General features: G+C 56.0%; 1 protein-coding gene across 1 annotated transcript in view; it reads right to left on the reverse strand.

The window, feature by feature from the left end:
* COL13A1 (collagen type XIII alpha 1 chain) overlaps nt 1–25,720 on the reverse strand; it is a 79,991-nt gene that overhangs the window by 39,289 nt on the left and 14,982 nt on the right. The window contains exons 6-14 of the mRNA XM_059899633.1: nt 24,533–24,568; nt 23,894–23,920; nt 23,224–23,250; nt 20,069–20,095; nt 19,192–19,218; nt 16,125–16,190; nt 12,502–12,600; nt 10,130–10,156; nt 9,326–9,361 (exon numbers count right to left, since the gene is read on the reverse strand). Coding sequence (XP_059755616.1) covers nt 9,326–9,361; nt 10,130–10,156; nt 12,502–12,600; nt 16,125–16,190; nt 19,192–19,218; nt 20,069–20,095; nt 23,224–23,250; nt 23,894–23,920; nt 24,533–24,568 — 372 coding nt within the window. The remainder of the gene's footprint in view (nt 1–9,325; nt 9,362–10,129; nt 10,157–12,501; nt 12,601–16,124; nt 16,191–19,191; nt 19,219–20,068; nt 20,096–23,223; nt 23,251–23,893; nt 23,921–24,532; nt 24,569–25,720) is intronic.

A 25,720-nucleotide genomic window follows, 5' to 3' on the forward strand; every position in this document is an offset into this window, starting at 1 on the left:
GACTTACCTGTTGTGTCAGAGAGGGAGGGGTGCAGGGGAGGAAGGAGGCCTTTGTCTCCACGAGTGGAACCCCAAAAGAAGTCCCAGCGTAAGCCCCAGCCAGGGCTCAGGACGCTGTGCAGCATGTGTGGTAGCAGCTCAGACCCCGTGGCCTGGAGGCCACGCTGCATATCCCACAGGCAGAGGGGGAACATGGCCCCACCTGGCCTCCATCTTTTCAGCTGACCTCATCCCTTCCCTGACATCTTACAGGAAGCCCTGGCCCACCCTTCTTGCAGAGGCTGGAGCTACTTCCAACCTTTCCCCTCCATGACTGGGCCTCCACTCTGGCATCCAGAAAAGCGTCCAACACACAGACTGGACAGTAACACTCCCGTACTTTGAAACTGCCACCGCCCGGCGTTGACTGTGGAAAAGGGGCCAGGCTCCTGAGCGTGGCATTCCACCCCTGCTCCTTCCCGGCCTCATCGCCTCACATCCCGACACCTACACTGTTTCTCTGAAAACATCACCCGTTTTCAGAATTCTCTGCCTTTCTGCTATTTCCTCTGCTCAAAAGCTTATTCATCTTTGGGGTGCTGGTCAAATGCCATCTCCTCTTGAAGCTTTTTGCTCTGCCCCATAGCCCAGTGCTGGTTCCTCAGTGCAGCGGGAACCACTGTGTGTATGTAACCTGCATACACAAATCATGTCTGCTGGGGATGGCTTCACCTCCATCCTCTTTGGGTCAAGTCTCTGAATTCTGCAAAAGGCCCAGAAACTTTAGTTCCAAATGCAGGAGCCCTCCCTCACCCGAACCCACCAGGACCCCTGAGCCACAGGCAGGGGTGGTGGAGCTGGACTCAGGAGTGACCACAGCAGACAAGCTGGTGCCCCAGGTCTGCCCCAGGCACTAAATTCTGGTAAATCCCTCTTGTGGGAAAGAGTGGAGAAAGGCACAGTCATTTACTGTGTCTGTTATGTGTCTGGCACTGAGTTAAGCCTTTACATCCTTCTTCTATTCAATCTTTAAGAATCCCCTCTAATCAATGAGGGAGTGGATGTTATTCCTGTTTCACAGGTGAGCAAACCGTGCCTCTGGAAGGCCAGGTATGATTGCCAATGTCACACAGAGCAGGGATTTGGACACAGGTCTTTTGTCTGCCAAGTGCAGGTACCCATTTCTCTCGGCCAACCCCAAGCATCAGATGGACTGGTGTTCCGTCGCTTCCGTTAAATACCCTCTGCAGGCCAAAAGCAGGGCAAAGCCCTCTCTTCTGGATGGCCCTCAGGTCTGTGCCCCATAGGGGTGAAAAGTCAGTGCTCAGACCAGGGCTGTGTCTTTAACCACAGGCACCAGGGAAAAGAGCTGAGCCGGGGCCGGCCTGTGAGCACAGTTCTGCTCTACGGCCAGCAGAGGGCGCCACAGGACTTCATCAGCAGTCTGGCAACAGTGGCTGTAGAGCGCCAGCCGAGGGCCCCATCACTCTTTCCTTTGGAGGACCCCTGCTCACATTCCAAACAACCCAACTGGGTTGACTCAGCACCGAGGACACCAGGCAGAGTTCCCTGGGGTGGGGGCGTACAGGTGGGAGGTCAGCTTGGGCGTCCCTGACTATTCAAGGACCTCCTGTTTGCCCCATTCTTCCTCTTCCCATCTTTCCCTCAGCTTTCCCCCAATACATCTGCCCTCACCTTCCCACCTCCACCGAGGGAGCTGGGCGGGGAGTCAGGAAAGGCTGTCTGTGTGACCCTGCATAAGTCACTTTCTCTCTCTGGGTCTGCAAAGTGGGCTTGGACTAGACACTTCCTACCCACCCCTGCTCCTGAGAGGCCAAAGCTGAGGAGCTGACACTGGGTGTGTTGGCAGCTCCAGAACAAGGCTCCGTGGGGGAGGGAACGTTAGCTCTGGGTAAAACTGCGGCTCTTCGAGGGGCTCAGTGGGTCTCCTCCTGCTCCAGAGGACAGCCTGGGATGCCTCAGCAGGGGAGGAGGCTGGGGTCCGCCCATGCTCTCCAATCTCCCCGTGAGCTGTGCAGAGCAGAACCCTGGGAGTGAGGGTTTCCGGGCTAATCGGGGTTGTCTTCAGCCCATGTTGGTTTGTATATAAAGATACAACCGCACACTCCGGGGAAATCTGGGCCCCTTGGAGCCTCGAAGGAGGCAAGCCTCCTCGTTAGGGTGGCTGACCTTTGCCCCTTCCCTCCCCTCTGGGTCAAGTCTCTTAATTCTCTAGGTGACCCAGTCTCCCTTGATCCCCATCTCGGGGCCTCCCTCACTTCCCACCCCTCTGCTGGGCAGGAAGCAGGGGTGGCCCCGGCTGACCCCACCCTGCGGGCTCATTCCACTCTCATCAGTCTCCTTCTCCAGGGCTTGTCTCCAGGGGCTTGCCCCAGCCTGACCTCTGAACCGGTGGCTGGGCTCATTCTGCGCCAGAAAACATTGATTCTGGACGGTGGGAGAGGTGAGAGCAGGCTGAGAGTCATGATCAAGGACTCCAGGGTGGCTGAGGGCAGGGCATTCGTTTGCAGGGGTGGTGGGACTGGGGATGGGGAGCATTTCCGGGGCCATTGCTAAAGGGAGGACATTGACACAGCGTGTGCACAGAGCTTTTCCTCGTGGCATGGCTTCGCGAGAGCACATCTAGAGGCTCCTTCTTTCCCGTTTCACTTCGTAAAAGTTATTTTGCTTAAAAGGTTTACGTTTGGAATTGTCCTAAATTTAGATCCACTAACTCACTAACGTCTTAGTTGGGGAGGGAGCGCTCATAGTCTGCCAAAACGCGAGGGCCCCAATTTATCTCCTGTACCTCCTGTCCTCCCAGCAGGGAGCTCGGCCACGGGATCCGGGCCATCCAGCAGCTGGGAAAGTGGGCGCTCCAAGCATTACAAAGGGTCTTGCCCCAGATGCACGGAGCATGGTCAGTAGTAGCTGCTGTGGAACCCGGCCTGCGACCCCCAGGCCAGCCCTGCCCTGCCTACCACCTGGGAGACTGGCTCTTTAACCTTGGTGCCAAGAACCAAGGACGCCGGCTGGCTGCCCTGGAAGGGGTGGACTCCAGTCTTTGTGGCCAAGAAAGTGCTGGGGTGAGCACAGGTGGCTGCCCTGAATGACCTTGAAGGCCATCCAAGCCCCCACTTTTACGACGCCACTGACTCCAGCTGCCCCTGCGCAGAGTTCGCACCAGCATCAATAGGTTCTCTAGTCTGGTCCCGCTTCCAGGTGGGAGGACCCATCCTTTACCCAGATGACAGGATGGAAGCGAGCTCCTTGGAGCACAAACCGGTCGTGCTCTGCTCTCTTAATTGGTGATTTACTGTTTGTTGAACAAGCGGGGCAGGGACTTGGCAAGAAGACATAGTCTCGAAAGAGGTGGGGGGCTTCCAGGTCAGCTCCCCAGCTGAGCAAAGGTCAGGCCAGAGAAGCAGGGGGAGACGCGTAGACCTCCCTAACGTGAGGCTCCCGCTGCGGCCCAGCTGCGGGTGAGGAGGGCCCTGGGCCCGAGCAGCTCCTCACGGACTCTTTGTTCTCTGCAGGGGAGAAGTGTGGGGAGTGGAGGGCTGGGGGGAGGCCAGCAGGTGACTCAGGCCTTAAGTCTGGACCAGGGCCCTTTCCTGGGTTGGAAAAGCTGGGCGAGGAGGGCTAATGTCTTTCTCTTCCCTAAAGAGTTCCCAGGACTCCCTTCCGGGAGAAAGGCAGCTCGGCTCCCTCTTCTCTGCCCTAGCCAGCTCCAGACTGGAGAGGCCTGGGACCGCGGAAACGCCAGGTCCTCTGGTAATTAGGGCCGGCAGGAAGTGATCCGGGGAATTACCGGGGTCAGGCACCCCATCGAAGGCCAGGGCTTTGGAAGGGCGGCCGGCTTGTAATCTCGATTTGAGATCAGTTGATTTTGTAGTTAGTTCCAAAAAGAAAAGTCAGCTCTAATTAATCTGGGGACTTTGGAGTGCAGGAGAAACAGGGCCCAGAGAGCACAGGCTGGGGGTTGGAGTCTGGCGGAGCGGGAGTCCCATCAGCCCCCACGAGGCCTCAGATCTGGGGCCCGTGTCTCAGCTCCCTGATCTGCTTTAATTGAAATGGTCTGGATGCCCCCACTGGGAATTCATGGCTTTGAAAGCAAGCGCTGTCCCCGCTCCAGAAGGCTCCTGCGTCTACGGTTTCCATCTGCATGGAGTGCTCTGCTGCACGTGAGTGTGGCAGGGAGCCTGGGGTGCAGGGAGGTTTCAGGAGGTTTCTCCACTGGGGTGCAGGGCTGAGACAGCTGCCTTCTCCTGGCTTTACTGGAGGTCCTGGGACCATGCCAGCTCCCTGGGGAAGCATTCGGGTGGAATCAGTGCCAATGGGCAAAGCACTCCCCTTCCTCGGTTCTTTGACTAAAACACACCAAGTACCCCAAGTTCTCTGCCTTAGATGCTCCAGGTCCTGCTCATAGAGAGCCTGGGAGGCTCGGAGGAGGGCCTGAATCCAGCCACAACCTTCTCACAAGAAGGAAAACAGCCCAACTCCCTCTTACTTTCCTTCTAGTAGAGGAAGTGGGGGTCTGGGAGGGGAGGTGTTTGGAAATCATGGGTCCCCCCAGGTTCATAAGACCCAGGTAGTAAAGTCATTTAGAACAAGGCTTTGGGGCCAGACAGATCTGGCCTCACTGCTTTGTAGTTGTGGCCCTTTGTGGATTCACCTCTGTGAACCTTGGTTTGCTCATCTGTAAATTGGGGTTAAGAATAAAACCTCCCTCACAGGGTGGTTATAAGGATCCAATGAGATGAGGCAAGCCAAGTGCCCCGTACAGCTTGGCACAAAGAGGCCCAGTAAGGTAGATATAATAATACTAGTTATCATTCGACAGAAGCGTGTCCACCCACGTGACGCCTTGCTCTGACTAGCAGGTCAGAATGATCCTGCCCTTTTGCAGAAGGATTGAGGAGGGGTGAGGAGGTGGGCGGGGTGGGCGTGCTTCTGCTCCTCACACCCTTGCTCCAGTGCCCTAGCCAGCCGACCATAGGGCCCATCGGATCTCCTCTCCGGGACTCCCTGTTTCTGGGGAGCCCCGCAGCCTCCAGGGGGAGCACCTGCAGTTACAGGCTGAGTGAGCACGGGGCTCTCGCAACCTGCCTCCTCTGGTCTGAAGACGCACAGCCTGCAGCCTGCAGGAGAGCTCTGGTCCTTCATGCAACCCCCAAGGCTTAACACCCAGACCACCACATGCGTCAAACTCACCCCCCACTGCCAAGACGGGCGGACCAGCTCTGATGTGCTTAGATATAAGCTCTCACCAGGTTTTGTGATCCACACACAGTCTGACAATACTCGTAGATCCTCTTGAAAGAGAGCCAAGGTTGTAATGTTTTAAACACACTTTGCGTCTTGCAACATATTTAAAGTAGATTGGCGTCATAAATTTGGATCAAATAGGTACCACATGGGCACACAACAATACTCACAGTGTCCAGGCCGCGGGGCTGGGGCAGCACAGGGCCCGCGGGCGACCCTGGCCTGTGATCTCAAGGAGCTGGTGGAGATGCTGCCCTGCTGGCCTGGCTGGCCTTTGAGAGGATGCCAGGCTGGGACCAGCTGCCAGGGTGGTGGTGGTGGTGGTGGTGGATGGAACTAATCATCAGCAAACCTCACAGGATGAGAAACGTCTTTGCTGAGAGTTAAATTCCACCCCTTACTGAAAGAAGGGCCCCGCGTGTGTGTCAAGTTGCCGGGACAGAGCAATGGAAGCAGATGTGGAGGGTCCATCAGTTACCCTGCGGGTCCCCTCATGCCCTGAACGCAAGGGGCGTCTTGGGGCCTCCGTCCCAGCTTGGTGTCCCCACCCACCAGTATGGAGTGGTGGGTGGGAGCAAACTCATTTTCTCAGCATCCGTGACCAAGCTGCCCTTCGTGTTGGTACCTCCTCCCCAGGCCTCATTCCAGGCAGAGAGCAGAGAGGGAGGAGGAGAGAGAAAAAGAGATCTGATGGACGCCCCAGGAAAGAGCCTGGGGGCTAACCCTCCACATTCCAGAGAAACCACAGGGGAGGCTGCTCTGTGCACAGATGGCTTAGCCTGGGGTGAGACCCCCTGAGCAGACATTCACTTCTGCACCGGAGCGAGACGACTGGCTTCCAGGTTCGGACTCATGAGACCTAGCTTCCAATTCCAGCATGACTGTTCACCAGCTGTGCAACCTTGGGCAAAGTATTAACCTCTCTGAGCTTCTCATCTAGACAGTGGGGATAATGCGCTCAAACTACTGGGCCATGGTGAGGATGAGTCAGAGAGGGAGTGAATGGACTTTGGCTAAACCAGAGATGTGAAGTATTGCTGCCCTTGTCCTTGGGCACCAGACTCTTCATCTCAGAATTCTGACAGGAAGCAAACTGCTGCCTGGGCATGGTGATCACTGGGGCTGGGGCAGTGGGACGGGCACTCATAGCCTCCTGAGTATAGCTTGACCTTGAGGAATGACCCCCAAGTCCTTGGGGTCAGACTCTTTGCTGCTGGCCATCGGTCTCCAGTGCACGCCCTTTGGCCTCTGTTGGACTAGGAGGCTGTGGCTTCGGGGATGACAGGACAAGGGTCCCAGCAGAGTGAGGGCCAGCATAGAGACAAGGGCGCTGAGACCACCCAGTGGCTCCAGGAGCGCCTACTGAAAAGTCTCAAGGACAGGCTGGGAGAAGAGGAGGCAGCAGGATCCTTCCAGAAACCCAGAGAGGCTAGCAGCCTCACAGCCCCTCCGGATTCCAGGAGAAGAGGCCGTTGTGGAAGGGCAGGGGGTGGTCCAGCAGAGAAAGAAAGAGTGGGGAGCATGAGTTGAGCATGAAGGAGAAGGGCCTTCTCAGTTCCTCGAGAGCCCTAAGAGCACTGATGCTTCTGACAAGCCCTGGATGCGGATGAAGAAAGGCCTGGACTGGAGGGGCCTGATCATCAAGCCAGGGTGGGGTGGCGGGCTGCTCCTCTCTAGCGGGTACGGAGCCAACTCTGTTCTTAGGAAGCTGTAGCTTCCCTGAGCTGGAAGGGATTTTAGTCCAGTCTCCCATCTGATACAGAAGCTTCTCTTAACACATCCCAGACCCATAGTTATCCAGCCTCTCCTTGAATACCTCGGGTGACGGGGAGCTCCCTCCTTCTCAAGGTAGCCATCTGTACTGCTCTACCCTTAGTCATGCACCCTTCCATGCTCGAGCCTTCTCTAGCAGCCCTGAGCCTTTTCTCCCCAGAGCAGGCTTCCCAGGGGTCAGAAGCTGCCCCTCCATCCGCAGGACCATACTAGTTTTCTCTGCAAATTCAGTGCAGCCAGGGCTGAATGATTCCTCCCACAATCTGAGCCCAGAATTGCCAAAATCATGGAACCAGGCCCTCTAGCACCATGACACCCCAGCCCCAAGCTGACGCCTCTCCATCCTCAGGGCAGCAGACCCCCAACCTCCTTCCTGGATGAACTAGACTTCCCGTTGGCAGGAGAGTGCAGACGCCTACCATAGTATGGATGCCAGCTGCGGGCAACCCCTTGATCCCGGGGGAAACTGCTGCCCTGAAGTTTCTTCACAGTTTGAAAGAGCTAGTCTGGTTGCTAATGGGAAAGCCGACGCTGTGCTGCATCAGGAGAGGCAGTAAATGCTGTGAGTCTGCGTGAGTGGGTGGAGGCAACCTCGGGGGCTGTAATTTCCACTTCCTGACACAGTACAAACTTTGCAGTTTATGCAGAACTAATGAAAGATCTCTTGGGTCCTGCCATTTCACCCACCAAGCACCCGTAAAACAATGCGGTGACAGCAGCTGCCCGATCACAGAGCTACAGGGCGTGTGGAATGTGCTTCTCCAGAGTGATTCTTGCCTTTCCAGAATCCCTCCCCCTCCTTGTCCTGCCTTTCCTTCCTGTCTCTTTTCTTCTCCTGGAAGGCGCCAGAGCCTCCCAGCTGGGGCCTGGAGGGCGGGATGGGCTCCTTATGGCAGGTGGCACCCTGTGAAAGACCCGGACCTGGACTTGAATTCCTGCTCTGCCACTTATGACACTTTGGGCATGCCTCATTTTCCTCATCTGTTAAATAGGAGAAGAATAGTATCAGCCTACTAAGGTGGTCTTAGGATTAGGTATGATGCAAGTCGCGTTGAAGAACAGCCTGGTACACAGTAGGCATTTAGTAAGTGGTGCCTAGTATTAAAATGATTTTTATGTTATATAGTTCTGTAATGACCACCTCTGGGCCTCTGCTCAAATTGTTTTCTTGTCTAAAATGCCGTTTCCCTTGAAATTTGCTGCTTGAAGGACCACAGTGGGGGTTTAAAAATGGCCACAAAGGCTTTGGGACCCTTGTACAAGAAGAAGCGGAGGCTGAGTCCCCCAGCCCCACTGACTTGCATACTTTGGCTGTGTGACTTGCTTTGGCCAACAGGACTTCAGAAAATGTGATGCAAGGGATGTTTTTGAAAAGCACTTGAGCACTGGGACCCACCCGTTTTGAAAGCTGACCTAGGCCTGCCATGCTGTGAGGAAACCTCTCTGCCCTACCGGGGCTGAGAGGCCACGTGGAGGAGAACAGAGGTACCCAGCCCACAGCCAGCGCCAACCCCAGGCATGTGGATGAGGCCATCTTGCCCCCTCCCCACCCAGCCTTTCCACCCAACATCCCATGTGACTGCATCAGTGAGCCCAGAGGAGATGCAGAACTCCCACATGGCCAAGCCACAGAATCCTGAGAAAGAATTAATTGTTTTAAGACAGTAAGTTTGAGATTGTTTGTTACACAGCAATAGATAACCGATACAATTACCCATTCACCAGCATTGAGCTCAGAGGCTTTCCCTTCTCAGAAGACTTCCCAAACTCCTCCCAACCTAGAATTAATCTCCCTGCACACACACCCCCCACCCCCATATTGACACAGCACTTTGCAATGGTAGCAGTTAGCACAGTCTGCCTTCACCAGGGTTATTTGTACAGGAATCCTGTCTCTCTGGCCTGTGAGCTGCCAGAGAGCAGAGTTGGGACCCTTTCATATCTCCCACCATGCTCAGAAGCTCTGCCTGGTTCCCATGTACTAGGTCCTCAGGGGGGCCAGTGAGAACCTGGCCTGCCTCTGTGCAGACACAGCCACCCAGGCTGGTGGGGGACACACTCCTGGGTCTGAGGTCCAGCGGGGCCACTGACTTGCCCAAGGCCCTTCCCCTTCTGAGCCTCTTCCTCCCCCAGGTGGAGACATGAACCCCTGTTCAGCCCACCTCAAGGGTTTTGAGGCTCCCGCTGGTATGTGTGCAAAAGTGTGTGTACACGACCAAGTCCGGACCCTGTGTGCACTGTGGTGAAGCCCCACTTGGGTTGTCACTGGGGGGTGGGGTCTTCCGCTCCCCCCACTCCTTCTTACCTTCCGGCCGTGGTAGCCCTGGATCCCCGGGTCTCCCTGGGGGAACCAAGAGAAGACCATTAGAGGGGTTTTCTTGCCACCCCCTTCATATTACCATCCCCCCTCCTCCCAATGACTCCAAATCCTCTGATCTCCGCCTCCAGCCATCCCTGGAACAATAACAGGGACTGTTCTACTCTTCAGAATGAGTCCTTGCCTTGCAGAGGCAGAGGGAGGTGGGAAAGGTCAGCTCGGCAGGGGCCCAGGACACCTGAGGGTCAGTTTTTGTTCTACCATGGACCCTCTGTGGCACCTGGACAAGTCACTTTTCCCCAGGGCTCTAGCTTCTGCATTTGTGAAATGGTTGGCTGGGATCAGTGCTTTGCTACTTCTCATCCCTAGAGCCGCAGGGACTCCAGCTTCAAAGGGAGGTTCTGTTTGACATCGTGGGCTTCCAGATAAGGTTTCCAAAGAAACCGGATGACCCTGAAGGTCCTTTCCAGTTCTGGCCCCTTATGAAATGCTGTTTTACTGGGATGTTGTGACAGCGTCCTGGGCATCAACTTTGAGTTTCCAACTAGACCATAGCCTCCTTGGAGGGCAGGGCCGCATCTTCCATACCAGCCATAGCACTTGCTTGGCCTGAGCCCACAAAAATGCAATCCTGGTGGGACCCAATCAATTCCTGAGTGGCGTTTTGGAAATGAGCCACTCGTGATCCTTCTCTCAGCTGAGATCCCTCTCAGCTCCCTTCAATGCTGCCTCCCCCTCCCTCCTGCAGGGAACTCTCCTGCCCATTTGATGCATCACCCAGAGGGCCCTCACCTTTGGTCCAGGAGGCCCAGGTAAGCCCTGCGGAAGCAAGAAAAAAGGTGAGTGGAGATGGATTCCTCTGGCAAATGGTGGGGGCTCGTCACATTTCCAGTGGAGGCTGTAAAGGGTTCTGGACGTGTTGAAGAACAGATCCAGAGGGTCCTGGAAGGGTATCTGAAACCTGCTGAGGGCGTGTGGGGACAACAGGCTCATGTCCCTCTTTGGAGCCACATGGGCGCCATGGGCATCTCCGCTGCGCTCGCCCACTGGAAAGTAGGTCAGTGGCATCATGTGAAATTGGCAGTGTGGTTTGGTCCAGATTCCCACCCACCCACCTCCTAATTGGAACCGCTCCCTGGAAAGCCGACCTTGCCCAGCAGAGCCTGGGTTTTGCCTCTGGCCCTGCCAGCCTGCGGGGGAGCCCTCTGTCTCCTTCCCCCACCCCTGGGGCACAGTGAGCACAGCAGCCAGCGCAGGGGAGGTGGCATGGGCCCCGCGGGAGCCCGAGGGAGAAACAAGGGAAGGCGGGCTCCGGCGTGGTCCCGGGCATGGGTCTGGACTGCAAACACTGGCTGGAGAAAACCATGACACTCGAGTCTGGCCTCTTTCAGTTGGTTTAAAAACACGCTTTCTGGTTTTTTGTCTTTATAAACAACCTAACAAAGAAAACCACCTGGCTTGGGTTCAGTGATCGGGAGCCCACTGTGTTTGGGCAAGGGCCGTCAGTAAAGAAGTGAATTTTGAGCCTTGTTTTTTGGTTTTCTTGGCTTGGTTTGTTTGGTTCAATTCCCTAAATTTCACTTCCTTTCAGGTTTTCTGTTTTTGCAGCTAGAAACCCGTGGAAGTGAGACTAACTTCCCTCCGCAGGGTTCTGGGGAGAAATCATGGAAATATTTAAAATTCGTTACGGGGATTAAGCTAAGCAGGAGAGCTGGCTCCCAGCAAGTTAGGTTTTCACTCTGCTGTGCCGCCTTCTGGCCAAGGTGGCTACCCTGGTCTGCCAGAGCTGCCGCCCAGCCTAGGGGGACCCTACGCTGAACCTCAGCTTTGGCAGCTGGGTTAGCTGAGGGCCCAGATGTGAAGTCAAGTGACATGGAATGTGGCTGTACTCATCGAGGGCTATTTGGCAGGGACACCCTGACCCAGCAATTCCACCTTTGGGTATCTATCACTGTGAAAGCATCAGAGATGTGCACATTTATGTTCAAGAGTATACAGAAGGGAACTCATTAACTACCTTGTAGATAGACCCAGCAGTCCTAAAATCCACATCACAGGAGACTCCTGACTTAGGAAGGGGCATGGTTTACGATATTAAGGGAAAAAAGTAACAGGATACAAACTGTTATATTATTCAGAACTTCATCAACCTGGAAAACGTTTATGTGCAGATCTAAGGAGAAAAATGGAAAGTACTCGCCACAATGTTAATGATGGGGAACTCTGGATATGAGAAAGCATGCAATTTAAGACTTTGTCTATGTTCCAAATTTTTCACAATGAATGTATGATGCCTTTGTCATAAGAGAGAAAAACACTTTTTAAAAAAAAGCCACGTGGAAAAAACATTATCAAATAGACTGTGTCCTTAACCCCTGTCCCTCCAATAACTGCTGACGTTAGTCTTAGCTCTGGGTGGAGAACCCATTTTCTCCAAAGAAGTCCAAGGGCCTGCTAAGTTATTCTGCCCTGGTGCTTTCTTGCACTAAATTGGGCTGCGAAAGAGTCGGGGCTTGGCCAGGGCTTACAAACAGATGACTGGTGGACACTGGGACTGACCTATTGCCTGAGTGTGGTCTTGCCTGGAGGGGTGTCTGTTGGCCCGCCTGGGCCCTCCCGGCAGTGGTCCAATCCCCAGGCTCGATGCAGGGCCCTCCTGGCCGACCAGACGTGTAACTTGGCTGGAAGGTGGCCCAGGAGTGGAAGCCCACACACACCAGCAAAAGCATGTCTGTTAGGGGTGCCAGGCAGTCGGATGCCCCCTTGCTACCTCCTTAGAACACACTGTGCCCAACTCAGGTTTTCCTAAGCCCGGGGGTCAGGAGACAGCCATCAGAATGGCCCTGGGAACTTTCTTTGCAAGCTCCTGTCTGCTGAACCTGGGAGGGGGCGCCTGTTCATGGTGTCCTCCCTGGCAGGCAATGACTGGAGTGGAACACATGGTCCCAGGATGTGTGTTCAGAACCAGAGTGTAGCAGCTGAGTGTGACAGCGACAGGCAGCTCCTGCAGCGGCCAGCCACATCCAGCGGCCTCGCCAAGTGTTTCTACCTGCTCAGAGGGCACCCAGGTTCCCATTGGTTATGAAAGGTTGGGAAGCTTCCAGGGAATTCTTGGGACAAATCTCGAAGGAGAGGAAGCAGTGGAGAGCGGGAGAGTTACTTACGGGTGGCCCCATGGGCCCTGGCAGTCCTGGGTGCCCCAGAGGTCCACTCGGTCCAGGAGGGCCTGGTGGCCCTTGGATGCCAGTCTGGCCCTGTTCACCCTGAGGTTCGTGGAAACAAGTGTTAGAGAGAGAACCCCAGGCTGCAGAGCGGTCCCGCCCCAGTGCCATGCACCCGGTGAGGCCCCGCCGTGGGTTCTGGGGGAGGCGGTGGTGGCGTGATGGTGACGGTGCTGTGGTGGTGACTACATGCAGGGGCTGGTGGCAGGGAGGAGACGGCCAAGACATTAGCCCCCAGAGGAAGGGCTTCCAGAGAGGACTTGCTGCATGAGCTGCTGGTCCCCAGGGCAGAGCTCTGCTGCGGTGGCAGAGGAGGGGGTGAGATGCCCCCCGGCCGAACCGAACGCCTGTTCCCAGGCTGGTCAGATGGCCAGGGTACAGCCCAGGTGGCCGGCAGCCTGGGCATGTCTCGGCCCCTCCCTCTGTGTGGCGAGTCCACCATCGCTGCGCGCTGGCCTCCTAACTATCAAATGAGAGCAGCTGCTCCTTGTTTCCTGTCACTGCTTTTTGCTGTCTTTGATTATCTGGCCCAGAGGATCAACTGAGATCCTTAGGTCAGAGGCCACAGAATTTTGTTCGGCTCACCAAATAACTGGGCAAGAGATTTTATGTAAAAAATTTGGCTTGGTGGCTTCTGATGAAAAACTGGGAGCCCTGGCCACCTAGGCCCACATTCCTGGGGGGCTGCCATCAACTGGGCTCTCCAGCTGCCTCAGGCCCGCCCCCATCCTTTCTGCCTGCAGCCTGTTTCTGTCACTTATGTGATTTGTACCTGACCTCAGGGGACAGTTGAGTTTTGAAAGTGTAAAGTGCTTTGTGCCTCTCTGGAGTCGCTATTATTATTCCTTTGCCTTATCCCCCAGCCTTTGTCACCCACCGTGCATGTGCCCAGGGTGGACCCAGGGCCCAGGGAGGTAGTGGTGAGATCATGCTCCCTCAGGAGGAGGAGAGAGCCTGGTCCACGTGACCCAGATCTTGGGGCTGAGGGCCAGCTTGAGTCATCCTAGATCTATGCAGACCAATGTCATTATGTTATTTTCTACGTGACCTCTCCAGGGAGGTTCTGGGCTCAGCTCTTGATGGGGGGGGGGTCCAGCCCTGCAGACAGACTAAGGCAGAACAGCCTGGCAGGTGTGAGCGCTCCAGGCTGGGATGCAGGGAGACCCAGGCGGCCAGACTCCAGGCCAGCCCACCCTTCTCAGTGTGATCTCAGTAATCCTCTATGACACTGCTGCTTCCCTATATGAAAAAGGGAGCTGACAATGCTTGCTGCAAACTCCATAGAGGAAAATGATGATTACAAATAGGAGTGTACAACCTCACAATGAGAACAAAGATTTTAGCAGCATCTGCTTGAATCATCTCTCAGATGGGACATCCTAGGGCAGATGCCACCAGCAGTGCCACTCTGGGGCCTGGGCTGCAACCTGCCACACCCTCTGAGAAGCCATTTAAGGGCTCAGAGTGTCCATGGTGGAGAAGGCAGGTGCAGAAATGGGTCACAAGTCCCATTTTACAGAAGAGAAAACTGAGGCTCAGAGAAGTTGAGCTCCCTAACCAAGGTCACAAGAAGAATTTGGGGGGAGCCAGGACCCAAACTCAGAACCCCAGACTATTCCTATTCATTCCAAATAAGCCCCCAGCAAAAACTGCTTGCAGTCCAACTTCCTGCACTTTGGCAAAGACTTCCAACACCGTCTGCTAAGCACATCATATCTCATATAAAGTTTCCTCTTTCAACTAATGTTAGACCCAATGTTTAAACATCTTATAGAGCCTGTGAAATCAATATTGGTTTATTGATAGGAAATGGACAAGCCTTTTTATGTCCCACCATGGCTGACAGCATAAAAACCTTATTTTCTAGGCAGAATCTGCAGCAGGCAGGACAGGGGCCCCTATTCTTCTCTCTACTTTGCAAATCAGGTCAGGGCAACACAAAAAGTTCTGGCTTATCCACCTCTTGCTCTTGAAAAGGGAGGCAGCAACATGCCTCGGCCCCTCCTAATTTCTTCGTCTGTGAGGTGGCGATGATGCCACCTCCACTGCCGGGTGGCCCATGTGGGATTACATGAGATAATCCACAGAGAATTCTTACAACAGTGCTTGGGACCCAGCAAGGGCTCAACACATAGCAGCGAATGCAACTAAGGCCAGGAGGTGGCTGCTGGGGCTTGAGGCGAATGGCCACTCTGAGAGCAAGGACTCGGCTCTCCTGAAATGGGGTCTGACACGGGTAGGGGTGGCTGAGGGCGGGGTGGGCCTGGTGCTTCTCTGAGCTGCCAGCGGGCGCCCTGAATAGCCAGGCTTGGGGTACGCGCTCGGAGCACATGGAGGCTCTCAAGGATTTGGCTGGTGTAACGGGATATGTAGGCTTGGGTAGCACGTGTGTCACATGTCCCTCTGTATTTTTAGCTGTAAATTGGAGTGATTTTTCAGCCTTGTTCAGTCAGGTGCCTGAACATGCAGGCCCCTGGGCTTCTGGCTCCTGAGTCAGGCCAGATGGTGGCTCCAGGCCCTGCTGTCAGGTTTTCAGAGAGCATCTCGGAGCCCTGCCACTTCCAGCACCCCTGTGGCCTTGGGGGTAACCCCTGACCCGCAGTGTAAGGAAGGCTAGGGGCATGGGTGGCAGCCATGGAATTCCTGGCCTGGCATCAAGCTGCAATGCCTATGCCTGGATCCCTGGGTCTGTGGTCTCTTGTTCTTTGTGATCTGGTCCTATCCCAGCCTCCTTGGCTTAGTTAGGCAGGAAGAAGGAAGCAGTTGCTCACAATGATTACACCTGTCAGTTGTGGGCTACATTTCCTCTGCAAATTCCCTCGCTTCTCAAACTCAGGTTACAAGTGATCAGATGCTAAGCAATCTGCATTTCTAAATATAAAGGGTGTAGGTCCAACTGAGAGAGCTCTGGACGTGGGGTCTGAAGACCTGGCTGCCAGTTCCCGTTCTGCCTCTTGTTGTTTGTGCGACCTTAGGTACAAATTCACCTCTCTGAGCCTCAATTTAATTATAGCACTATGCCAGGAATTATTCCCAGTGCTCTGCATACACAATAACCCTATGCAGTAGGAACCGTTATTATCCTCATTTTACAAATGAGAAAGCTGAGGTGCAGAGAGGTTAAGTAACTTGCCCCAAATCACACAGCTAATAAGAGAAGGAGAATCTGGGTGCTCTGCAATTTATTGGCTGTGTGACCTCAGGCAACTTACTTAATGTCTCTGAGCCTTACTTCCTCATCTGTGAAATAAGGATGATCATGCCTAATTCATACAACCACTGAGAGAATTAAATGAAACGAGGCCTGTAAAATGCATAGCCCAGTGGCCGGCACACAGTGATGGCTGTCGTGAGTAGTAATGGTGGGGTAGTAGTTGTGGCTTCTGGGCCTGGGAGTTGTGTATTTCCACGTCTACGGCATTCGTGAGTCCATTTTTGTCTAAATTAATGTAACGGGAGTGCAGTGAGATTCTCGCTTCACCTATAGCCCCAGCTGGCCCGTCAGGGACCAGAGACTCGCCAGCCCCTGGGAAGCCCCACGTGGTCTGGGAAAGGGAGGTGTCTACCTGGAAGGTCCGCCTTTTAATGACTGGGGGTGGAGCCAGCCGCACTGAATTGAGGAGAGGCAGCAGCTGAGGAGAAAGATGAGTTGGAAGGCCAGAGGGCAAAGGCCAAAGATCGCAGGGGTTCAGGAGGGTTGAAAGTCCACCAGGATGGCAGGGCGGCCAAGAAGGAGGGAGGAGAGGAAGAGAGAAGAGAGATTAGCGAGCGCGAGGCACAGGAGGGAGGGCGTGGACAGGGCACTTGATGCTTGTGGGTGCAGCGCTGGGCTTGCCCTTGGATGGCACCCCATCCCTGGAAGGAGGCGGGTCCTCGGGGTATTGGCCAGAAGCACTCCCCGACTGGGAGAGTGGCCCCCCCTGGCCAGACCTGCCCTCCATGGCCAAGCTGGGTCGCAGAGGCCTCCTAACATGCGGCCCAACATTGCACTGCCAGCCCCGCCGGTCCCTGGTCATGGACAGAGGCTGCTGGGCTGAGGGGAGCAGACTCCGAGGCTCTGGCTTGGGAGCCACAGGACCACCCTAAATTGGTACTTGAAACAGGCTGGTGTGTGGCGACCTCTGGGTTCTTTTTTTGGCTAAACGAGAAGGGCTGGTGTCAGCGGATCTGGGGAGGGTGGTCAAGAGCAGAGCCAAGCCCGGATCCCGAGGGTGTGGCCAGTGTGGGCACCAGTTAAGTGCTACTGAGGTCTCACCCTGGAGCTAGTGGGCTTGGAAAATAAGACACTGGACAAAGACGTCTCTTGCATGTTCAACCACTTTTTTGGGGGGAGGCAACTTGCAATCATGTTATCTAATGTAATTTTCATTTCTGGAAATTCTTGCTGTTTCCAGTCTCTCAACCCATGGGTGCTGACACTCCACGGCTTTCGGAAGAGGTTAGAACCCATGTGAAAAGAAAGATGGCATATAATCCACCTCTCGTTTTTGAAAGCATTGTGACTCACATGAGGCCACTGGGATGAGCATTAGGAAGCAGGGGCCGCCTGGGCTGAGGATGCACCCAGCTAGGGACCTGGGAGCCCAATCGTGGCCTTTCCAGGTCATTGCTGCCTTCATGGGCAGCCCCATCCCTCCCACTGTGGGGCCTGGGGACGTGCAATGTTGGGCTCTGCATCCAGGGAGCCTCTAGGCAGAGGGGCCTGGAGACCTTCCAGAACCTACAAACCTTCAGGGTAATTATCTGGTTGGAGCGCAGAGCTGCTAGAGACCTGCTTAGGTGCTCCTGGTGTGGGGTAGGGGTGGAGGTGGAGACAGGGCAATGGGGAGAGTGAGTGCCAGGCCCAGACACCAGCTCCCCGTCCCAGGGCACCCCTCCTCCCCCTCCCTCCCTGGGGATGCTACAGCCTGGATCGTGTATCTTGCGGGCCAGGAGGCCTGCCACCCCCATCAGGTCTGCAGTCCCCTCAGAAAGCCAACAGACGCCTTGCCCTAGAAGGACCCTGCTTTCCTACCCACTTCCAGATAAACAGAAGGTGCCAGCTGCCTTGCCCTGCCCATCGGCTGCATCCCCAAATCCACTCTCACCCGGCCTGACTCGTTACCCACACTGGCGCAGTCACGCCCTGGGCTTCTCTGCACCCTGTGGCCCTGTGCAGCCTTCTCTCCCTGCCAGGTCCCTCTTCTTGGGCTGCGCTGAAGGGCAGAGAGCCCTCTCCTAGCCAGCCCCCATGCGTTCTCTCGGGGCTGATGACACACTGTCAAAGCGTCTACAGTTGTGTTGTCTTTTGTGCTGGGGGATGCTGTCTTTCTTTTGGGTAACATAACAATCCTGTGAGCCCATCGTTTCAAATAAACACAGCTGACCTTCTATTATTGTATCAGGATCAGGCTGGCCGGAACACCAGGGCCCCTGCTTCCCTGCAGCACATGCCGCTGACAGGCTGGCTCTGTCTGTGCTGCTGCCGGCCTGTGCCCCCTGCCCAGTCTTGGCCTCGTCCCCACCCCAGCCACTGACGTTCAAGGCTGTCCCCGCCTTGGCCTCCCCCTGGCCTGGGAACCAGGGGTCAGCGTCTGAGTGGCCGGACCCTGCCAGCAAGGCCCTCCCAGTGGTCTTCTGGAGCCAAGTTGGCCGACTCAGAGTCTGGCTTGTGCTTCTCTCCACTCCCTCAAGACCACTCCCTAGCAGGGGTGGGCGTCCAGGGCGGCCACACTGTGTGTGTGTTTGTGGGCACGATGCAGCCTATGACAGGGGGATGGACACCTAAAGATGCTCCACTGAGAGACGCAAGGCCGATCCACAAAACGAGGGGCATTTCTCTGGTCCCAGCTCACTGGGGCTCCTGCACACCTTCACTCCCGCCCCATCCCCAAGAATGGCTCTCTGATGTTGGCACACACATCTGAGGGCTCCCGATTGGACGACAGCAGACTTTGGGCTCTGTATCCTGGGCTGAAGCAAGGGAAAGGAAGGAGCTGGGCGGGGGCCAGGGGGGAGTGGGAGACCATCCCAGCCCTGAAATCCCCCACTCCACTTGGAGGGGCTTTCTTGATTCTTAAAGAAGCAAAACAGAGACTTTACCCTTGAACTGATTCAGTCAGCCTCCAATTATCTCCCACCATGGAGGTTTGGGTCCTCTGAAAGAATGACTAACCCAAAAGTCCCTCTGATTCCGCCAGGGTAGGCAGATGGACACACACAGGCTGTCTCTCTCTCTCTCTCTCTCACACACACACACACACACACACACACACACACACACACACACACGCTGGGTAGGGAGCCAGACCCAGACTCGCACAAGCCGCACGGCCTTACGTTGAAGGCCATGGGCAGAGGAGCACACAGCCAGGCGTGCAGAGTTCCAGATACACACACGCTGGGGGCTCGCAGGCCCAGCCAGCACAGGGGCAGACATACAAAGACGCGCAGCTCTGCACAAACACACACACACTGACTACCAGGCACACCCCTGGGGGCTGGCCAAACACACCACCACCGTCACGGCACCACTCTGGCTGCTGAGTGCAGAGGGGGCTGTGTGCTCCTGGTCCCCAAGCTCTGTAGGGAAGAAGATAAGGCTAAACTGGAGGCTGTGCCCCAGGGGTGGATCAGTATTTGGGGTTCACTTACCCGGTGTGGGTACTCTCCACACTGACCCTGGGGAAGAGAAGGAAGGAGAGGAGGAATTAGACCCTTGTTGGGGGGCTGTACCTCGGGGGCAACCTCAGGACTTGGGGACGCACCATGCACGTGCGTCACCCGCCTGCCCCGCTCTGTCTTGGGCTGAGCTCTCTCAGGCAGCAGAACTGATTCCCTCCCTCGAGCCTGGCTGGCAGCAGGGAGGTAACCTCTAGGGCCTGCCCGGACGTGGCCCTACAGAGCCAAGGGCAGGACTCTGCCACCATACATCACATGCCACGACAGCAGAGTCAGGAGTTATGCTCCGTGCCTGGCTGGAAGTATCTTCTGGAAAGGCTGACCCTCTGGGTGGGTCCACCCAATGGCTCTGAACAGGAGCCCCTGGATGGGAACAGTAGACACCAAGGCAGGCTATGGGCAATGGGGCCCTCGGAGAGGCCTTCCGGGAGCCGGGGGTGCCAGGTCCCTGCACCATCCGCCTGGGGACAAGCCCAGAAGAGCCCCCATCAGAAACTCAAGGAGGCAGAGAAGGTAGGAGGCTGGGAAGAGGGCCAGGCCAGTGGTTTACAAACTGACACCTCAAAATCCTAGAGGCTCATGGAGGTGCTCAGGAAATACCGTGGGGGTGGCAGGCAGGATGGGCAGAGAAAGAGGCTGAGAAGGACCAGGCTCCAGGCTGTGCCTTCCCCCCAAAAGAAGAACCCCACGCAGGGCAGTTTCCCTTCTCTCTCTCATATACCATGTACCACAGGGTACAGGGGATTCCCCTGGTTCTGTTGCTAAAAACTGAAGTTTGAAAATAATCCTTTCTACCTGTTGGAAGGCTGCTTCTTGAGATGAAAATTCTAGAAAACCTCCATCAGCTTACCTTTTCTCCTTTTTGTCCTGGAGGTCCCTAAGAAGAGAAATGAGACAGTTAGAAACTGAGGCTAAGGACTCAGGGCCCAAAGCCTCTCTGCTGGGAAACACTGGGGACGAGGTACCAATTGGCTATCCCGGGGGACCCGCCAAGCCCTGTGGGGAGGAACACACACACACAGGTGAGTGGCACACAGAAGGCGGGCAGAATCAGAGATGCAGGCCTGCGTGGGACTGTGCAAGAAACTTTTTGGAAAGCCTGGAGTCCCGAAGGCTGGGCTTGGCCACCCACGCCAGGTCTTCCTGTGCCCGAGATGTTCCAGCTGGTGTGGCCCAGCTCCTTCATCCACCCGTGGACGTGACTAGGTGTGCCCTGCCCCCCGCACGCGGCCGCGATGAAGAACAGGTGCCATCCTTCATTCATTCCCGCAACCGCCAGCATCTTGTGGGCCAGCCACGGAGGAGGCTGCAAGGCCACGTCAGGCAGGGCTCTGCTACTGCGCACTCACGCCACGTCCTCACGGAGCCAAAAGCACCTTCTAACTCCTACCCTCCGAGGCCTCAGCATCAACCCCACTGAACCAGAAGGGCTTCTGGGGACACAGGGGCTGGGGCAGCGCTGCAGGCTTTGGGGGTTTTGGAGAAACCTTTGGCCAAAGAGAGGAAGCAGGAAGTGGGCGACTTAAGCCATATTCTGGGCTCCTCGGAGGAACATAAGGGACCTCGGGGTTTCCATCCAGGGTGTCTTGTCAAGCTCGCAGAGCTGAGGAAGGAGCCCGGGTGCAGGGTGGACCTCCTCAGTTCTCTGAGGAGGACATGTGTCCAGCTGGGTCTCTCAGGACCCTGACCAGAGGCCAGTGCTGAGGAGGCTTCACGCCCGGCCAGTGTGGAGGGGAGGGGGGAGGATGGCACACCTTGTTTTGAGGACCCCCTCGGAGGCAAGGCTTTCAGGATGTGCTGAGCTCACACCCGCGCTGGCCCGAGAGGAAAGCGCTGGCGTCACTCCATCTCCCGGACGAGGTGACGGAGACAAGGCCCTGCGGCTCAGTGAGTGGTGGCACTGGGACCGTGAAGGTCCAGCTGTGTCCACTCTGCCACGCGCTCTGAACTGGGCTGGACCTCAGGGGGCAGGGCTTCTAAACTTGGCTGGAGCCACAGGCAGGGTCCCAGCCTCTGGGGCCCTGAGCTCCCTTCCATCCTGCAGGCCTTCCTGAGGGCCTGTGAGGACCCACCTGCCAGGCCAGTCTCTTTGGGGTTTGAAGACCTCAGGATGCCCATGGACAGATCCATCTGGGTGGGAGGATAGCCTTCTTTTGTCCCCGACTTGACAACTGGACCGACCACCAAACTGGGAAATTCCCAGGAGGTTCATGGGAAGGGACAAGTGGTCTTTGGGACAATCCATGTGGCACCCCATCCTATGCGGTTGACTAAGTGTCTAGCCTCAAGTTTAGCAGAATATGATGCATCTGGCAGGGAACTAGACTACAGGGGACCAGGCCACCCTCTCTTGGGACAGAGAGAGGAGTATGATGAGAGAAGGAGGGCCAGGGGCCCAGAGAAAGAACCCAAAGGCTTGGGACTGCAGAGACTTGGAGGACTGAGTCCAGACGTCCCAAATTGTGGCCCATGGGACAATCGTGGTCCCCAAGGTATTTTGTTGATCCCACACAGCTTCATTTCAATAAACTGAAATATTGAAGAGCAAGGAGAGTACAACAAAAATCTGAATTTCAAGTTTCTTTTAAGTATTTCAAGGTCCAACAACACATGGCACCGATTAGCTCTTGAGGCTGCCCCTTTAGGACAGGTCAGGGTGATGTGCCAGCTTGGCACCTGTCGTGCTTCCTCTGTGCCAGGCACTGTTCTAAGCACTTGGTGTGGGTTAACTCCTCTCATCCTTAGGACAGCCCTGTGAGTTGTGGGACAAGCCATGAATTCAGAGTCCTGGTTCTCCTCTATGCCACTTGGGGGACCCCGATCCTGTCTACGCCTTACATCAGATTCTCGGGGCTACTGTGAGGTGGGTGGGGCAGAGGTGACCCCCTTTTGACAGGTGAGGACACAGGATAAGCATGTGAGGGTGAGCCCCAGCCCCCCACGTTGTATGCCCAGCAGCAGGTAAACCATCCAGGAAGGGAGGGGAGTGGGAGACGGACAGATGATAAGCGGGCCAAGATAATTACACTAGACAGCGTGTTGAATTAATAGCTTGGGGTCCCCGTGCCAAGCCAAACAGAAGCCTAATGGCTCTGTGGCCTGTCGGATTTTGACGGATGACTATGAGGTGGACGGGTGACCTATGACACTGACGTGAGCTCATGGGAGAAGGGGTGGCCCTACCCTTCCCTGCTCAAGTTAGTTCTGACCCTGGAACAGATGGGGAAGACTCACGGGGGGTGAAGTGGGGTGGGGCAGAGGGATGGCAGAAAGAGGAGTCCCCTAGAAGGGTCCCTTTCTTTCTAAACAAAGGGCCCTGGCAGCAGAAGGAGACACGGTGGAGGGTAAGAGCCTACCACGTGGGTCTCACTCCCTGTTCTGTTACTTAGGAGTTGTGTAACCTCAGGCAATACACACAACCATTCTGAGCCTTGATCTGCCCTTTCATAGAGTGGGGATGATAAGCTGTTAGGAGGATTACAGAGCAGTGCCCTGCTGATGGCCATCACTATTCCTTCCGGGGTGGCACGGACTGTGTTAAGGCTCTCCAGAAGGTGGGAAGGGGCCAGGAGGAAGGTGGGGGCAGAGGTCTGCTTCTCCAGGTCTGCCTTGTGCCCGGCTGGGGCAGGAGCGCCTGGAGCCCTGGACGGCCCAGAGCAGGGAGCATGCGGAAATCAGGCTCAGGACGAAGTGCTGGATGGGTACCCCTCGGCCCCCCGTGAGTGCTGGATGAGAGTGGCGGTTTGGGAACACTAGCTGCTAATTCCGTGTGACACTGGCCAAGCGCAGACGCTCTCTGGACCTCCCTTTCCTCATTCTTCAGGTGGAGAAGCCCCCTGCCGCCTCTCCTCCCTGCGCTGAGCGAGGACCTAGGGGGACGCGTCGCACCCAGCCGGGGAGTGACCGTGGGGCGGCCACTCCCGCTGCCGGGCAGTGCTTCTGTGGCCCGTGAGGGCCAGGCTGACCCCCCACCCCTCGAGGGAAGGCAGGAAAGCTGGGTCTTACCATCTCCCCTTTTGGTCCGGGGCGGCCCTGGAAGGAAAGGAGCACGAGTGCTGGGTGAGTCGTTTGCACCCCAGAAGTACCCCAGCCCCACCCCCCAGTCACACAGGGCTCCTCCCGTGAACGTGTGCGTCTGGGGCCCAGTGAAAAGGATTGAGATGAGCAGAGGGGAGCTCTGGACGGGAAGCAGCCTCCCTGTGGACTTGGGCACGTGTCGGGGCTCGACGGAGACGGAGACTCCGAGGAGCACACAGAAGGTGCCCTGCGGGGCTGGGGGCGAGGGTGTGAACTAGAGCCCAGGCTCCTTTCAGAACGAGCAGGCTGAGCTCTCCAGCCCTCTCCCCCCCCGCGGCCTCCTTGCCTCACTACCTTCCAGCCCCTTCCAGGAGGCCCCGGAATCAACAAATTCTAGGATGGCTCTTGCTCCAGATACTGAGTGCAGCTTGGAGGCCGTGGACTTGTGCCCAGGGGAGGCTCATGGGGGACAGGGCAACTCATTCAAATGGCCCCTCCTCCCCTTCCCACTGGCAACGACTTTCCGCCCCAAGAACGTTCGTTTTATCTGAAGCATCTTCCAAGGAGTCAGGGTCTCGCAGAAGGACTAGGAGACCCCGGGTGAGTGACCTGGACTAAGCGAGTGGGGGGAGCCCACAGCCCGAGAGGGTCCACTCACCGGTTTGCCGTCAAGCCCAATGGGACCCTGAAAGAGAAAGAGGCCAGATGTAAAGACCGAGCATCACAGCTGTAAAGACCGAGCATCACAGCTGTCCTGGCAGAGAGTCAGCCTGGGAGGTAGTTAAGGGCACAGGCTCTGCACCGTAACAAGTTAGGGTTCACATCTCTGCTTCACCACTTGCTGTTATGGGACCATGGGTAAGCTTAAACCTCGGTTTCCCATTCTAAAGTGGGGAGTAAAAGAATCTCCCACGAGGGGTCTTTGCGAGTGAACGAAATGCCACCTGCCCCGTGCTGGCACGAGGGAGAACCTGACGGGTGGCAGTCGCCATGGTATCAAAGTCCTTTTCACCTCGAGTGGAAAGTGGAGGGCGCGTTTCTGGAAAGCAGGGCTGGCCAGCCTGTGCTGTCTGCCACCCCTCTAGTTCCATGTTGACGTCCCTGTCCCCTCCTGCACTAAGAGCCGAGCGCTGGGCCACTCTCCTCAGTTGCTCTCCACGAAAGGCTGCAGGACAGGGTCCTTACCCATGGGAATGTGGAATGGCAAAAGCAGTTTGAGGGCCGGCCCTGCCTGAAGTTTAACACAGCCAGGCCCAGGAGTCGCCAGGGACACAGCTGACCAGTCCTCTCCACTTACCGGAAATCCAGGAAAACCTCGAGTGCCCGGCTGACCCTGAAAAGAGCAGGAGAGGAGTGAGTGTGGGCGAGGAGGAGAGGAAGCCACACCTTAGTCCCCGGGTCACCTTGGCTCCCAGAGGATCAGTGGTTTCCCTCCCACTCCTCTGTGATCATCCGTGAGAGACACAGGCTGGGAGGCAGGATGGAGGAAGAAGGAGATGGACCATCCTAGGAAATCTCCTCCAGGGAGTGGGGTGGGGAAGGGAAAAGCAGGTGGCCAGCATCCTTTGGGTCTTTCTGGGAAGTAGCCTCCCAGAGCTCCTCACTGCCCGCCCGGATGCTCTGAACCTCGGCATGGGCACGGGATGGAGAGCAAGGACAGTGGGGACGCAGCCTACAGCACGCTGAACGCCTGGTCTGGGCTCGTCTAAGTCCTCTTCATTTACACAGTCATCGTTCATGGCCACCTACCTAAGGATGGTTTGGATATTGGAAATTGGCCTTTGGAATGTGTTTTCAGACCGGAACAGGTCAGATTGCCCACTGTCCTCTCGCCCTGGCTAATAGGGCTCTCCTGGTTGGGCAATCTCTGGGTCCCCCGATCTTTGTGGGATGCAGAGCAATCATGTCCATTTTTCCGGAGGTACAGAGTGCACAGATCGGTATTCAGGTTGGAGATTAGAAGCAGGTTCACTGGCCAGATTCAGGACAAAAGAGAAGTGCGGAGGTGAGAAGAAGCCTGAGGCTGTGCAGACCCAGGGCTGGGACGGGCTGACCAGGAGGTCCAGAGTGATGGAGAGCTAAGAAGCCTGGGTCCTGGCACTCCCCTTCTCAAGAACCAGCAAGGGTTCTCTTCTGCTCACATATCATTCAAGGTCAGCCTCAATCTCATCCTGATGCACCATTTTAGCTCCTTTCCTGCCTCATCTTCCTACCTACTCTCTGCTTGGGCACCCTGGCTCACCTGCCTTTCAGTGGACACACCACATCTTTCACACGATTAGCTTTCAGCTTGAAGTCTCCCCTTGACTGAGATGGCCTCAGTCTCTTCCCAAGCTTGGGGTTTTGACTCTGGCAGACTGAGTTCTAATCGTGTCTCCACTGCCACCAATGGCTATGTGACTCTGAGCAAATGGCTTAACCTCGCTGTGCATCAGTTTCCTCATCTATAGAATGGGGATAACTGTATAAGCTCATAGGGTCGTTC

This window comes from Balaenoptera ricei, chromosome 16, assembly GCF_028023285.1.
Source record: "Balaenoptera ricei isolate mBalRic1 chromosome 16, mBalRic1.hap2, whole genome shotgun sequence".
Taxonomy (NCBI): domain Eukaryota; kingdom Metazoa; phylum Chordata; class Mammalia; order Artiodactyla; family Balaenopteridae; genus Balaenoptera; species Balaenoptera ricei.